The sequence below is a fragment of the Pseudonaja textilis genome, chromosome Z, assembly GCF_049901715.1.
Source record: "Pseudonaja textilis isolate UNSWEBS1 chromosome Z, rPseTex1.2, whole genome shotgun sequence".
NCBI lineage: Eukaryota > Metazoa > Chordata > Lepidosauria > Squamata > Elapidae > Pseudonaja > Pseudonaja textilis.
Window position 1 is genome coordinate 128,878,721 of NC_142008.1, and position 16,798 is coordinate 128,895,518.

The following is a 16,798-nucleotide window of genomic DNA, read 5'->3' on the forward strand; positions in this document are numbered from 1 at the left end:
TCTCTCTCCTGAATCAGAACAAAAGAGCACATAGTTTGGGGAGAGGGGCCATTTCAGGAGATACTTAAAAGGATCCCTAATATTTGTCAGCAAAGATAGTTTCAAACTTTAGTTAATGAGTAGAGAGCACCAGGTGATACAATATGTAAGCTTTAAAGAAACATACCAAAACTCTGATATTACCAAAGCAGAAATGTGTTACTGAATCATTTTCAAATCAAGTAAAATATAAAGCTAATACTTTATTCCGAAATGGCAACCAAGCAGGCAGACATAAATAAAATTGTTTATTAGATTTTTTTGCCACCCATCTTTACAAACTCCAAGAGATGATTCTGGGCAGCTTGCAGAAATTAAAAGCCAATAAAACTCTGAACAATAAGTATAGGTGGCCCTCAATTTGCAACATTTCATTTAGTGACTGTTTAAAACTGCAATGTGCTACAGTAATCAAATTCAGTAATTCCGTCTTTCCCTTATTGCTTTTTTCTAAATAACTTTTTTGAAATGATAGATTTGGAAAACATATGAAGGCACCATTTTTCAGATTAAAACAAAAAATTCTAAATTAGTTTCATTATAAGACAGTCTGGTTCCTAAAGCTTACTTTCTTGTAAAAAAATACAAGAAAAAGAATTTGAAAGAAGACAAACTAAAAACACCGAATATATGAAATAATTATTTCATTTCCGAACAAGCAGAAGTCATGTTTGTTTCTTGGTTGCACTGCACTAGCCTCAGGCTATGCTTGGGTGATATTTATACAAGTAGTTACCTCACTTCATTAAGATGTGTCAAGATAATACAAATGCAAATATTTTGGGCTAGTAGGAACAATAAATACATGCCTCTAGTAATAATTCATTATATAACTGATCTTTTAATTAGTTCACTTAAAGGTAAAAGAAGCCTCAGTGAAAATAATCTTTGCTACAAGAACCTCACTAAAGTAAATAACGCAAATTCTATTAATCATATCATAATTTTCCTTTTTTTTAGCTTCTGCATAATTATTCTTTGGTGGTAGTGACATGACATGCCAGGAGAGGGGGAAAGGTGTTTAGCTATTTGTATACATCTGATTTTGTACATGTTTCTGTCTTTATGGCCACCTGGTATAGCTTTTTAGGTAAAATTGGAAACAGTCTTGGGCATGTTTGTTGCTTCGTTGATGTCACCTTTCTTAGGGTGGACATCTTCATGACCAGCAATCCTCCACCTGTTCCTCCCTTTCTGATACAGCCAAAAGCTTTATGGGATAAGCCAACCAGGGATAAATGCAGAAGAGGAGCAGGATGTGGATTCAGCTTGCAGGACCACAATTCTGCATTTGCTTCCTTCTGCTTGAAAATAACTACCATATTAAATCTCAATCTTAGTCCAGATAAAAAAGAAAGGAGAAAATTAAATAAAGTGTGGATTAAATCTAAAATTCAGAGACACTTTGTACCACTTGCTTCAGAGTAAATCTTATTGAATTCACCTTCCTTCCACTATAATGTTGAAGTTCTATTGCATCTCTTCACCTTTTTAGCATTGACATTTGGAAGGGACCTTGTAGGTCATCTAGTCCAACCCGCCCCCCCCCCAAGCAGGAGACCCTAGTACACCATTTCTGACAGATGGCAGTCCAATCTCTTCTTGAAAGCTTCCAGTGATGAAGCTCCCATAACTTCTGAAGGCAAGCTGTTCCATTGGTTGATTGTTCTTACTGTCAGAAAATGTATCCTAATTTCCAGGTTGAATCTCGTTGATCAGTTTCCATCCACTATTTCTTGTCTGGCCTTCGGGTGCAGGGATGCTTTGGATGGTGAGATGGGCAGCATATAAATTTAATAAAAAAATTAAAAATACACATTACAACAATATATTATTGAAGGGTCAGAAATGAAAATCCCTCTGCTCCTTTAGTGCCATCTCAGGCTCCGCTTGCCCTCTCCTTGCCCAGGATGATATTTTGTGCATTCTGTTCTTTCCGGCAGGAACCGAGCCCAGTCAAAGAGTCGGTGGGTCTTTAAACTGACGACAGCCAATGAGAAGGGTTCCTTAGTCCTTCCCTATAGTCAACCGCTCTTTTCCCCGCCTCTTCCTGGACCAATCTCCGCCCCCCAAAAGCGGAAGGGGTTCCAGTGCGTGCTTAGATGCGGGCGATGGGGGAAAACGAGTCGGTTTTGTGCTTTCTGTCTCCGGAGGACTCTTTCCTCTGAAACCCCTCGAGGCTTTTCTCTGCGTTTCTCTCCACACTTCCGCCTTTGCCTTGCATCCTCCTTTCCTTGCTTCGGTACTTCCCCCGGGTTCCTAGGCTTCCTTCCTGCATTGCCTGATGGAAGGACAACATATAATGGCCCAGGTCCACATCCAAGCCGCCTCGTCTAATTCCGTAGCCGGGGAAGAATCCAGGCGGTTGCCGAACCCCGTGCGGGTTGCAGCCAGGGAAAGCATGGCCGGAGGACGTCTGTTGGACAGTCACAGCTTGGATGGGATAAGCCAGGTATACGGGGCATCCAAGAACCAAGAAGGAAGGAGGGCTACTATATCGAGCGCCTTGGAATTGGAAGGAACAGTGAGCTACGATGGAGATCTGACACATTTTGTGGCCAACAACTTGCAAATGAAGATCAAGATGAGCTCTCGGGGCAGTCTGGATGATACAGAGCCCACCTCCTCGTCGATGTCATCCCAACACTCTGTCCGAGGCAAAACTGCAGACATCCCTCCAGTGGATCCTCAGGTCCTTCGGGATCTGGAAAGGCTGACCACAGATGTGGCACAGAGAGTAGACCAGATGTTGAGAGCCTTGAACAGTGCCATCCAGAATATGACAGCACTCAGTGTAGGCTACATCCAGACCTATCGAGATGCTGTGGACAGTTTGGGTGAATCCGTGGACATGAGCATCAAAGGGATGTACACTCTGATGGCCAGGTGTGAGGAGTTGGATCGCTCCATGCAACCTGTTCACATCCTCGCTAAGCAGATCCGGGAGATTAAGAGGACTCTGGAGATTTTTGAGGCCGTCTGCAAATAGGATCCCTTCTTTGGAAGGGATCAATTTGTGGAACGGTGGGAAATAAAAAAGGGTGAGAATTGGGCTTCCTGGGATTTGGGATTTGAAAGGGAAACTTGTGTTTTTAATGAAATATTTCGAGGAATAAATTATGACAGTACTGTACTTGTCTCCTGTTGTGATATTTGCTCTTTTCTGTGTTTACTAAACCTTTCCCAACCTAACCCAGAATTTTGGAGTACCTTAATAATCACCAGGATTCTTCCATCCATTTCTGTGGCTGTTTCTTCCCCACAAAATTTCACACGTTACATGTCTCTTGTAGTTAACACTGCTTAACATTATCTGTCAAAATATGACATGCGAGGCATGAAAGCTCTCGAATGGTTTCCAACTATCCCTGTAGTCCCTTTTTTCATATTATACCAATTCTCTTATTTTTTCATAAGACTATAGTCTGAACCAAATAAATCTATCAAGAGACCTTGTAGGCCAGTCACTCTCTGGACCCAACCCACCTCACAAGTTTGTTGCTGGAGGAAATGGGAGGAAGATGCATTGGATATGTTTGCTGCACTATTTGCAAAAATAATAAAGACAGGATGCAAATATTTATCATTTGTAAGCTGCTGTGAGTCATTTTGGAACTGACTTACCATCAGTTGGGGGTTCAACTCTTAGTAACCATGTTTATTAAATTTATATTACCCCAAAGGGAGTGCCTTTTGACTATTCAAAGTGTGTGGGCCATTATGGTAAATATTTTTTCCCTCCAGAACTGAGCAACCTAGAAATCTAGAAATCGCAGTCTTCAATAAAGCCCTATGTATCACACTTATATTAAGGCGCAGGAGAGCAGAAATCGAACAAACGAATTGGATGAGGGAAGGCAACGGGGCCGGGGGAAGGTCGGGTTAAATCCACCTCTTTTATGAAACACGAAACAGAAGAAAACTAACACCCTCAACGGTGAGTAATAAGCCGAAGAAGGCACGTGCCTCCCGAGGGCTATTTATAGAGCTACCCTTGGAGGGGGCGGAGTTAAAGGCGAAGGCGCGCCTTCAGCCGTTGGACGTCTCTCGCGCGCCCCTTTCATCTCTCTCCCCCCACCGCGGCGCCCCGGGGAAAAGCGAAAGTCCGCGATCTGTAGTAAAGTTTTCACTAAAGTGCAAGAAAGGTGTGCGGTTATTTTGGCGGGAGCCCAATAAAATAACGGAAAACATTTCAGGAACCCAGTGAGTCTGAATTACGCTTTATGCTTTACGTAAATGACATCTCCTGCTTGAGCAGGGGGTTGGACTAGATGACCTATAAAAACCCTGTCCAACTTTCCTATTCTATTCTTTATTCGATAAACAGGACATACTGTTTCCCCATAAAATCCAGAATATACTATTTAGGCAGAGGAAATGGGGGGAAAGGGGGAGAGCAGAAGCAACTGAGAAAGAACTATTTTTGTTGTATCAATTATCAAACAATTCTGTCTATGTTCACTTGCAATTTATGGTTTTTTTTTTCATTAATACGGGGGCACTCGCTGTTTTCACCACTGGTTTGTGCTGGATTGTACACAGGTGGGTTTAAAAGAGGGGGCAAATTTATTTGTTACATTTATTTGCCACCCATCTCACCAAGGGGCTACTGTGGGCAGCAAATAATACTGATATAATGTCACATGACCTTGGGACACTGCAACTTTCATAGATGCCGGTTGCCAAGCATGTGGATTTTGATCACATGACTCCAGGGATGCTGCAATGGTTGTGTGAAAAATGGTCATATCACTTCTTTCAGTGCTGTTGTAAGGTCAAGTGGTCACTAAACAAATGGTTGTAGATTGAGGACTACCTGTACCATAGTCAAAGTGGAAATTTAAAAATGAACCTCCCATGGAAAGGAATTCAAAAGCCTAAGTGTAGCTGCCAAAATATTCTCTCCTGACTAGAATAGAATAACAGAGTTGGAAGGGACCTTGGAGGTCTTCTAGTCCAACCTCCTGCTTAGGCAGGAAACCCCACACCACTTCAGATAAATGGTTATCCAACATCTTCTTTAAAACTTCCAGTGTTGGAGCATTCACAACTTCTGGAGGCAAGTGATTAATGATTATTTGTTCTAATTAATTGTTCTAACACTGATTAATTATTCTGTCAGGAAATTTCTTCTTAGTTTTAGATTGCTTCTCTCCTTGATTAGTTTTCACCCATTGCTTCTTATCCTGCCCTCAGGTACTTTGGAGAATAGCTTGATCCCCTCTTCTTAGATATTGGAAGACTGCTATCATATCACTCCTAGTTTTCTTTTCATCAAACTAGACATACCCACAACCGTTATTCATGTTTTAGCCTCCAGTCCCCTAATCATCTTTGTTGCTCTTCTCTGCGCTCTATTTCTAGAGTCTCCACATCTTTTTTACATTTTGGCAACCAAAACTGGATGCAATATTGAATGAAGACTCCCCCTAAATGTCTTTCAGTGGACATCTAATGATTTTAGATTTTGTTGAGATTATTTGAGTAACAGTAGCAACAGCAGTAGTACTAGTAGTCGTAATAGGCATCTTAAGTGCAATTTATTTATTAGAAAATGTATACAGTTGCCCAATTTCACTCAGTGAGTCTGGCAGCTTACAAGGATAAATTTCCAATTCCAAAATATTTGGAGCACCACTTGAATACTGTTGACATTGGCAAGATCAGTCAATTGCAAAAGGCAGCGTTACTTGGAACTGTAAAGTCCTATGATAATACATTTAACATTTTCAACATCAACATCTGCCTATCTAAGGTTCTTGGGAAGACTGTATAGGTGGCTAAAAATGCCAAATCCAGTCTGTAAACATTTGGCTGACTGTGCAACCAACCCTAATAATAATAATATCTTTAATATTATTAAACAATTTCTGCCTATCCCAGAAAAGTATCATCTAAATCTAATCCTATCTAAACATTTGGTTGATTGTGATACCAACTGTAATAATTTGTTCAATTTATATGCCTCCTGTCTCTTAGTGACTCTGGGTAATTTATAGTTCTTAAAACAGCTAAAAAGAAACAACCATTACAAAAACAGCACAAAAACAGAATAAAATGAACAGGGATGAGGAAAAAAGATAAACCCAGAGTGGAACAAAAAGGAAGAAAGGAGCACCAATCATCCTCTCCAAAGGAAGAAAGTGCAATAATTCATAGATGATAAACCTAGGTATCTGCAGAAATAGGTATTCCTGAAACTCCCACCTGTGCTTGTCAAAATGCCCAACCATGGCACAACCTAGGCATTGTAAGTCAAGGCTTTTGAACCCAGAAAATTTCCCAACCACAAACAATTGAGTCTTCCATCTATACAGGTAATCCTTGACTTACAACCATTCTTTTAGTAACCATTCAAAGCTATGATGGCATTGAAAACAGTGACTTATGACTGCTTTTCACCCTTATGACCATTACAGCATTTCCATGGTCATGTGATATTGCATTAATATTGCCCTATGCAGTAGAATTCAACAGAGATAGAGATGCCCTGGGATAGAAGCTGTTTTTCAGAAGCCTATTTGTCCTTGTTTTTATTATCCTGTACCATCTGCCAGATGGTAATAGTTCAAAAAAAGGGGTGCCCAAGATGAGATGGCTCTTTGAGAATGTTTTGAACTTTCTTAAGGCAATGGGAGCATAAAGCTTTTCCAAAGAGGGGAGAAGACAACTAATGATCCCCTGGGCAATGATGTTAACCTTCTGGAACACTGTCCTATCTGCCCCTTGTGCAATTGGCAAACTATGCAGAGGTGCAGTAAGTTAAGATACTCTCTATGGTACAGCGGTAGAAGGTTACCAGCAGTTTTTCATTCAGTTGGGTTCTGAGAAGTCTCAGGTAGTATAATCTCTGCTGGGCCCTTTTGACCAGGGCTGCAATGTGGGCACCCCAGGTCAGGTCCTCTTTTATGGTAACACCCAGAAACTTAAAACTGGCCACTTGCTCCACTCTGTCTCCATTCATAAGCAAGGGCTGGATGTCTGATCTATTCCTTCTATAGTCCACTATAAGCTCCTTGGTCTTATTGGTGTTGAGAACCAAGTTATTGTCTCTACACCATGAAAGCAGCCACCACTGTTGTATCATATGCAAATTCACTTAACAACTGTAGTGATTCACTCAACAGTTATGGCAAGAAGGAGCAAAATTCAACGGTACTAAGTCTTTCTGGCCAAAGGCACTTGGCTTTTAAGGCCATTCTGTTAACCCAAATTCAGGTTTCTGTCTCATACATAGATCATGAATGTACATAATGATTGTTAATGATGCATTCAAGATCTGCCAGAAAAAAAGGGAATTATTTTAATACATTCTGCTTTGACTGTGTTTTCCTCAATACTCCTTCCTTGCATTTCATTTAAAGAAATGTCATTCTGCAAAGAAGGATAATTGAGAAAAACACAGAGGAACAGTGTTTTGTTTCTAAATCCTTTTCTGAATACTATATAAATACTGTTGTTTGCAACAGCAGTAATACTGAATTAATGTCCATGAGACCTAAGAGGCATATTGGGTGGGCATGAAAAGGAAATATAGAGCTATAGAGCATTTGATAATAATTGGAATGCATGGTATAATTGGTTATATCAGAGATAAACTGTTTAATGAGCATAAATAAGCATAAATATCCATAAATAGCGATAAGATGTGTATATTTAAAGTAAGGTAGGAGAATTGGATCTTGTAGACTGTCAAAAAGAATATTTGTCTGGTTTTAACGTATTTTCTTTTTTTCTTCCGTCTCTTTGTTTTTTTGTTTTTTGTTTTTCTCTTTTATACTTCTTCTTCTTCTTTTTCGGTCGCAAGACCGGCGTTTGTTTTTTTTTTTCCTCTCTTTCTCTTCTTTCTTTCTTCTTTTTTCTCTCTGTTTCTTATGTAATGTTGTTATGTTATTTTTTTAATTGTAAATTCAATAAAATTTATATGAAAAAAAAAAAGAAAAGGAAATATAGAATAACAGAGTTGGAAGGGACCTTACAGGTCATCTAGTCCAGGGGTCTCCAACCTTGGCAACTTTAAGGCTTGTGGACTTCAACTCCCAGAGCAAAGCTGGCTGAGGAACTCTGGCAGTTGAAGTCCACAAGTCTTAAACTTGCCAAGGTTGGAGACCATGGATTTTCTAGTCCAACCCCTTGCTCGAGCAGGAGACCCCATACCTATACCATTTCATATAGGTGGCTGTGCAGTCTTCTCTTAAAAATCTCCAATGATGAAGCACCCACAACCTCTGAAGGCAAGCCGGATGCTTTGGAAAATAGCTTGACCCCCTCCTTTCTCTGACAGCCACTCAAACATTGGAACATTGCTATCATGTCACCCCTATTCCTTCTCTTCACACTAGCCGTGCCCAGTTCCTGCAACCATTCTTCATATGTTTTAGCCTCCAGCTGCCTCATCATCTTTGTTGCTTTTCTCTGCACTCTTTCTAGAGTCTCGACATTTTTTTCCTTCTTCTAAATAATCTGGCGTTCAAAACGATACAGTATTCTAGCTGTGGTCTTGCTGAAGCTTTATAAGAGTGGTATTATGACCCTATGTGATCTTGATTCAGTCCCTCTGTTAATGCAGTTTAGAATTGATTGCATTGGCTTCTTTGGCTGCCACCTCAAAAAGAAGCCGATAACTTTGAAATAAAGGACTTGTGTAAGGCTGCGGAGGAATAAAGCCGTTTTTTTCTTAAAAAGAGGGTCGCGCGCTAACGGCCCGCGGGGAGCCGACTGAGTTAAAACAGTAGAGCGGGCAAGATTTCTGATGCCTAGAAAGGACCCAGAAGGAAGTATGGTTGGAGAAGGGTCTTAATCATGAAGGGACCTTCCTGTTCCAAGCGGATCTCTATAGCTAGGCACCTAGCTGCCTCCCTGTGTCCACTCTTAATGAAAACAAAGCCAGTGGAGTGGGGTGGGGGTGGGAGAGCCCAACCAAGTAACAAGGCTTGACATGGCTGCGCTAGCAGTATCTCTCTGGACAGCCTGAAGAGAAGATGAAAGGGCCGGTGAACATGTGGGAATCAAAAGAACAATCTGGTCAGGAAATTGTTAATGACAGCAAATTGGGTTGGGAGAAGCTAAAGGAGGAAAGCTCCATCTCATTCGCTGTATTTTTTTTCAATTGTCGAAATAGCCTTCGTGTGTTAGGGGGATGGCTTTGAAATAAAAAAATAAGTGATTTGGTAAATACATTTTTCTAACAAATATATATTATGCTAGATTCGATCTATCCTATCGGATGGAGGAGAAATGCAGTTGTGTAATGAATAGAAGTTTTGTTTTGAAGGGTTGGGATTTGTGAAATATATCTACTCTGTAAGGGAATTTGAGAGCTTGAAGAAACTTTAGCAAATATGTGCCTGTGGGAGGAAGGGAGAGAATCATTTTGGGGACTCTGGAGACTTACATTTTTCTTTTTCGAGACAGAATTTCACAGACATCTGCATTCACCATATTAAAGAAATTTGGTTTTTCCTCCCCAGAATCAGAATTCCTAGGAGCTAACTTGCAGTTTTCCCACATGGAAAGTGGTAAACAAGCCTATGTTCTGGACTTCCAGGACTGTAGTGGAAGAGAAACATTAAGAGGTGAGGAATAAATTGAACATATGTTAGTAAGAGTGTGCTGTGACTTGTAATTCTTATTTCAAATTTCATTTTTGCTTTACAGCATTAACTGTCCCTAGCCTAGTCACAATTTCTTAATAGCTTTCTAAAAATATATTTATATTGAGCATAAACCTGTAACTCAGATTTACCATAGAAGAATGTTGGCATAGATCTTGGATTCTGATAACAAGATTTGAGTTAGTTTTTTACACTTTTAAGTGTAAATGTACTTCTAAGTTTAAATCATTATATTTGCTTTTAATATATTGCTGCTTAAAGCTATTTTATTGGGACTGCTGCTTTTATTACATTAAATGAATGTGTGTGTGTGTTTGTGCTTGTTTTCTGTTCTTTTAGAATGTAGTTTGATTTTACTCTGCTGTCTTAGAAAACCTCAAGAGTATCATAGAACTTTAATAAATAAATACGTGCTTCCCCCACTCCAACTTGTGATTCACAGCCAAAGTTACTTTACAGTTATCTCTTTCTTTGAGGCTTCAAATATTAAATCTCTATGCACTTTATGGGAGAAATTCCAGACACTTAGTATACCATTTAAAGAAACTCTTTAACTTCTTTGTTTCATTGCAAAGTACAGGAAACAAATTTTGCTGGTTTTGTCTCACTAACAAATATGCTAATTGTTAGCATAATAATGCTGTTAATAAGAATGAAAATGAAATTCTATCCTGAAATTGTTCCCTATATTTTCACACTATGTTTCAGAGCTAAATTCTACTTCATTTCAAATTATAGAGATTCTTCTAGATATGGATGGACAATTTATTTACATTTTTAAAAATTTCTATGTTTTACAAAGATCCAAGAAAATTTATATACAATCTTCATAACTTAAATGGGAAAGTCAGTTAAATAAACTTCTAATATCTAAACTAACCTCTACGCATTATCTTACCTAGTGTGGGTTTAAAGCAGTGTAAATCAGGAGTGAACTTGATTTTGCAAAAATCCTTTGAGTTTGCCACCAATTATTTTAAGATATAATCTGCTTTCCAAAAGTAACAGCTCAAATTTATTTGGATAGAATGAGATTAAACTGGTGATATAACTTCTGTAGGCATTGAAATGACACATGAAAACAAAGAAGAAGAAGCAGAATCACAGAACAAACAGAAAGAAGACCAACAAATGCAACATAGAAACTCCCCAGTGAAAGGAATAGCATATCATCAGATGGAAAGCACGGAGCATGAGGTCTGTAACGGTGAATCTATCATATCTCTGGAACAGGAATCTACAGATAATTTTTCTGACAACGACAAAATGCTCAAAGCTACAATTTGTCCTGACTGTGGGAAGAGCTTTAGTAACAGCTCCCACCTAATCCGTCACCGTCGCGTCCATACAGGTGAGAAACCATACAAATGCCCCCATTGTGACAAAAGTTATCGACAAGACTCTCACTTAGTTCAGCATATGCGTTCTCATACAGGTGAGAAGCCATACCGGTGCACACATTGCGGCAAGGGCTTCTCCCAGAGTTCCAATCTCATCATCCACCAGCGGACACATACAGGCGAACGACCCTTCACCTGTCCAGAGTGTGGGCGGAGCTTCAGCCATAGTTCTGATCTCATTCAGCACAAGCGGATCCACACCGGGGAGAAGCCTTACGTCTGCTCCATCTGTGGAAAATGCTTTTCTCAGAGCTCAAAGGTTACCCAACACAAACGCTTCCATTCTGGGGAACGCCCATTTTCCTGTGGGGAGTGTACCAAAACTTTCCGTCTCCGGGCTGATTTGGTCCGTCACCTCCGCGCTCATACCGGAGAGCGGCCTTTTGGCTGCCCTGAATGCGGGAAACATTTTGCAGAGAGCTCCCATCTTATCCGACACCAGCGGATCCATATGAGCGAGCGTCCCTTTCGCTGTCCAGACTGTGGGAAAGGATTCAATCAGAGCTCCAACCTCCAGCAGCATCAGCGGGTACACCGAGGCCAGAAACTCTTCAAATGTGATGAGTGTGGGAAAGGTTTTGGCGTAAGCTCTGCACTCTTGCAACACCAGCGAACTCACACCGGTGAACGACCCTACTGCTGTAGCCAGTGTGGGAAGAGTTTCAGTGTCAGCTCCACTTACCATATACACCAGCGTATTCATGCAGGGCAAAAGCCCTACTCATGTGGAGACTGTGGGAAAGGCTTTGTGCGTAGTTCTGCTCTCCTTCAGCATCAAGCAACTCATACCGGTGAGAAGCCCTTTCGATGCCCCTATTGTGGAAGAGGGTTTGGACAGAAATCAGCACTTTCTCAGCATCGGCGAGCCCATGTGAGGAGAGGGGAGACATTGACTTTGATGGAAGGTTGGGAAACAGCTGGAATGGAAGAGGTTGGGGACCAGGGAGTGGAAGGGGAAGCACATAGCCTGTGGCAGGGGAATGGAATGGGGATTATGGAGCCAGAATGGCAGGGTGTTGGGGATGAGGCCACAAGGCAGGAATGGGAGGATGACGGGGATGAGGCCATGAGGGTGGAGTGGCAGGATGATGATGAAGGTCTGGAGCAACAGTTGCAGGATGATGGCAGAGAAAGCATGAGGCAGACCTGGAAAGATGGTGTGGAATCCTCCATGAGGACAGAGTGGCAGGACGATGAGGATGAACAACTGGAACGGGGATCACAAGGGGATTGTATTGAAAGCATGAGGCTGGAATGTCAGGAGGAGGAGGAAGAGGAGGAGGAGGAGGATTACAGGAGGGTGGAAGAGAGCTTCCAGGATGACAATCTGAGTATCAGGCTAGAGTGTCATGATGAAGAAGATGGTGAAAGTGTATTAGAATACGTACAAGGTGATAGTAGTTCAGGTATCAGGGGAAAAGGTCAGGACAAGATCACAAAGCACGACTGGCAGGATGATAGAGGCGAAAGCATAAGGGAAGAATGGGAGAATACTTTAGATAATTTAAGGCAGGGAAAATTGATTGAGGAACAGGAATGGCAGGACAGCGAAGATGATAGCAAGAAGCACAGTTGGCTAAGAGGTGGGGAGGACAGCTTGGAGAGAACAAGACAGAAGTCAGAGACTGAGTCACTCTGCTGAAGCTGAGGAGCTTAAGGAATTGAAATTATTGACTGGGTTACAGTTGAAGAGAGTAGAATGCCTACAACACTCTTACAATAGCTCAAACCAGCGAGTCATCAGAACTTATGGAGGTCAAACAGCAGAACCATACATTGATGCAAAGCGGTCGTATCCTTCTGCAACAAATATAGTTGTATTTATATTTGTAGGGTATTCTGTGGTGTCTACTCTCCACTTGAATATGTCCCTCCAGTCCCTGCATGCCTGTGCTACAGAGCGCTGTGTGGTGGCTGCCTTATGGTCAAGCTGTATGAACCGGCTGCCTGTATCATTCCAAGCCTTGTGCCGTTTGCTGATCAAAATAATTCCAAAGGGTGATTTTAGTCAGTCCATTTTTAAACGTTACACGGCCTATGTACATGCTGTATTATACTTCACAATCCAGCCCAAGTTTTGTTTTAAAAAAAGTTTCACAACACTTCCAAGGTAAGATGCCTTTTTTATAAATAAGTGGGTGCCTTTCCTTACGGTGGCAATTCTTGCTGGATTCCAGGAGTTGATTTGGGAGAAATTTTCCTTCAATTCAGTCTATAAACTTTGAAATAATTGACTTAGGAAGTTGGGATGGAGTGGGGGGACAAAAAAAGATAATACAGATGTTTTATTTTCATAATCGTTACTTAGGAACCCAGCAGAATGTGGGAACACTGTAAGACTCCAATATTTAACCAGAACAGCTTTTGAAACCGCTGTTGCTTGCATGCTCTGAATCTCTCCCAACTATAGTTATTTTTGTAACGTTCTAATCCTTCTCTCTTTTCTGTGTCTCCCTCTGCTGAACTAATAAATGCTCTTTTTGATTCCACTCAAGCACCCTGCATTCTTTTAAATTGAGCCAGGATTATTACTCATTATTACTATTTTAAATCAGTTTCAAGACGCTTGCATATAACTTGCATATGTATATACACTGAATGCTTAAGCTTGATTCCCCCGTCCCCCCCGAAAGAAGGAACACGGCTAACCTCTTTTCAGAGTTAAGGGAAATTCATTAGTGATTTGTGATATATGGAGATTCTGGATATGTGAACTTTTTTTGGTTCTGGAAAATAGATTTCATTTATTAAGGTAAAAATTATCTACGACATTTATTTTGGCCACCGACTATGAAATTATTAACTATTGTAATTTTACTTTGTCACATTGCTGTTAAAGATTTTTGGAAAAAGTTACATTATAGCAAATACATTACCAAATTATATATTTAAGAAAGCCCTTACTGTAATACGGTGAGGAAAGTAGAAATTCAAAAATTTCCCCAAAAATATTTTAACACAGATTAAAAATAAATGCAAAAGTGATCAATAGAAAGTTCAAACAATGCCAGAGTTTGAAAGCCATATAAGTTTGATGACACACACTGCCTTTTTTTAAAAAATTGGATCCTTACAGATTCTGTTCTCCAAATTTTCTGATGGCAGAATGCTTTACTATTTCCAAGGGCTTAGCCAGCAACGGATTGTCATTTGTTACCCTTCTTGTTTTTTGTTTCTATGTTTGGGGGTGGAGGTTCCCATCCCTTATTATATTTCCTTTCATACTAAACATGGGAAGAAATATAAATCAAATTAAGAGTATTTAGAGACATCCTGCAGGGCGATAATGGTGCCTACTAAGATGGTGAAGCTCCTGACCAGGGTCCAAGCCATTCTGTCTTCTCTCCTCCCATTCATTTGAGAATTGCTAAGATAAGGATTTTAGACTCTGGTAAGAAAGCTGAAGTGATAACTGGTGGTTGGATTTGGCCCTTGTAATCTCCAAGGGGAATTAATGTGGTGGAATGTAGTCTGGATTTTGAGGTGGGAGGGGCTGCATTCCAGAGGACCGAGAGACAGCAAAGTTTAGATAGTTCGATTGGGAGGAAGAGGCTGAAGGTAGCAACTTGGAGTGTTATCTTTTTCGATGCTAGTAGTTTGCTTTAGTGTGGCAAGATTTCTGTCCATAGATGAGGAATAATAAAGGAAATGCTTTGGAGTAACTCAGCACATCTTTCTTGGTTTTGGAGCTTGACATTTACTTCTCTGTCTGTTGGTACTTAATGTCCAGAATTCCAGAGAGTTTCTTTCATCCCTTGCCAAGTGGGGTAGGCTGAATTCAGACAATTCCCCTTTTAAGTCTTACCCATTTCTACTGTGCAACTGATAAGACAAACAAAGGCCAAAATCCCCAAATCTATATTCTCTAGAAAATAATCTCAAGACAGTATGCACACAAAACAGCAGATTTGTCTCAGATCAAGGGACTAGTAGAGAAAACAGACAAACACATTTGCCTGCCTGCATCTTGTTCTGGTCCTCTCATCATGTGTACCTGCCATCTGCCTCGGTAAACACATATTATCACTTAGTTTCTGAAAGGAAAAGGGAAGTCTTCATTACCAGCATCACAGTCACCCGGCTCCCACCTCCTCCCCCCCCCCCATACTCCTCCTCCGCACACACTGAACATTTAATAACAAATAGCTCGGCTATAGTCTCTGGAGAGAAACATTATTCGATCATTGGGTCTCATTTTCTGAATTCAATGGTTCTGTAAGGAGTTTGCTTGGGTTCTCTTTCTCGGTCTTAGAACCTTCTTTCTCTGCACCATCTTCTAGATTGTCAGCTGCTTGTACAGCATTCTCATGTTCTCCTTGAAGTTCTATCTTCTGTTTATAATTCCGTTTGAAGAATCCACACTGTAATGCAAAGTAAGAAAAGCCATTAGAAGCAGTATTTAGGTAGGGAGACCCAGCCTCAGTTTTGAATTAATAAGGAGAGCCAGTTTGATCTACACACCAGGCTAAGAAAGTGGGAGACTGTGAATTCTAGTCTTGCCTTAGCCAGGAAAGCCAGCTCGGTGATTTTGGGCCAATCCCTTTTTCTTAGCCCAAGTTACCTCACAGAGTTATTGGGGGGAGGATAGAAGGAGGAAGGTGCATTGAATGTGTTCACCCACCCTCGAATTATTCGTAACAATAATAAAAATTGGATACAAATAAATACCTTCACTGCTTATAATTATTTGTAAAAATAATAAAGGCAAGAAACAAATAAATAAATAGAGGCATGTCCTGCCTTCCAGACAGCTTCCATTTTTACAGCCTCAATTTTTAATATAGGATGATGAACATTAAATATTGTTCATAGTTTATCAGATGACATTTTCTTTCCAGTTATATACATATGTTAAAGGACCAGACAAATCCTTTTGGTCTAGATTTGCTTATTTATTTATGGGTAGTTTGCTTGCTTATTTGTTTATTGGAAGTGCTTTAATACTACTTTAATTAAAAATCTAAAAGATCTAAATAGTTTGACAGTTCATGCCAACAATCTGTGCAACATTTGTGAGGTAAACAGTTATACATAAGCTATCTCACAGAAAGATTGTTAGAAATGGAATTTACGTTGTATGTTGCAAACAAATTTTTTTTTAAAAAAAGTTCTACAAACAGAAATACAGTTAGCCCTTTACAGAAAGCCATTTAGTGACCATTCAAAGTTATTACAGCACTGAGTGAATGACTTATGATCATTTTTCAACTTAATTATCATTGCAGAATCCTCATAGTCATGTGATCAAAGTTCAGGTGATTTCCTTATCAGGAACTATTGGTGCTACTATCAGTATCATTATTATTGTTATTATTGTTAATAATATTTCTATTAGTAATGCTATTACTGTTATTGTGCTAGTGCCATTATTGTGATTATTACTATTGTTATTGTTATTACTAGGATTGAATTCACTAGTATTATTAGTACTATTATATTTATTATTATTATTACTCTTAACCTATCCCGCTAAGTATTAGGACAATATAGACAACAAAAGAAGTGGTTTAAAGAGAAGATTGAAGTGAGATTAGATTGACATATTTTGGTTAATATTGACAGCTCAATTGTGATTGAGCAATGGAAGGTTATATACATGTAAAAAAAAAGGGTGGGAGTGTTGGGGGAAAAATAATCTTGTGCAAAAATTGTTAAAGCACTACGAATCTAACTAAGATTGGGAAAGGGAGGAAACCAACCAGCCAGGCATTGTTGCCTACCTCCAGCCTGTCCAACCAGAGATCA

The 16,798-nt window shown here is 40.0% G+C and overlaps 3 protein-coding genes across 3 annotated transcripts in view; 2 read left to right on the forward strand and 1 right to left on the reverse strand.

Annotated features, from left to right (window-relative positions):
• Positions 1–13,542, forward strand: part of LOC113443639 (uncharacterized) — a 28,754-nt gene extending 15,212 nt beyond the window's left edge. Inside the window, exons 7-9 of the mRNA XM_087917312.1 lie at positions 8,994–9,063; positions 9,510–9,614; positions 10,714–13,542. Coding sequence (XP_087773438.1) covers positions 8,994–9,063; positions 9,510–9,614; positions 10,714–12,695 — 2,157 coding nt within the window. The 3' untranslated portion in view covers positions 12,696–13,542. The remainder of the gene's footprint in view (positions 1–8,993; positions 9,064–9,509; positions 9,615–10,713) is intronic.
• Positions 2,092–3,172, forward strand: BORCS6 (BLOC-1 related complex subunit 6). Its single transcript, XM_026711995.2, has one exon. It carries the CDS (start codon positions 2,324–2,326, stop codon positions 3,026–3,028), a length of 705 nt encoding a protein of 234 aa, XP_026567780.1. The 5' UTR covers positions 2,092–2,323; the 3' UTR covers positions 3,029–3,172.
• Positions 13,543–14,113: 571 nt separating the features above from the next.
• Positions 14,114–16,798, reverse strand: part of ITGAL (integrin subunit alpha L) — a 72,927-nt gene continuing 70,242 nt past the window's right edge. Inside the window, exon 30 of the mRNA XM_026711994.2 lies at positions 14,114–15,414. Within this exon, the coding sequence (XP_026567779.1) occupies positions 15,235–15,414 (180 nt within the window). The 3' untranslated portion in view covers positions 14,114–15,234. The remainder of the gene's footprint in view (positions 15,415–16,798) is intronic.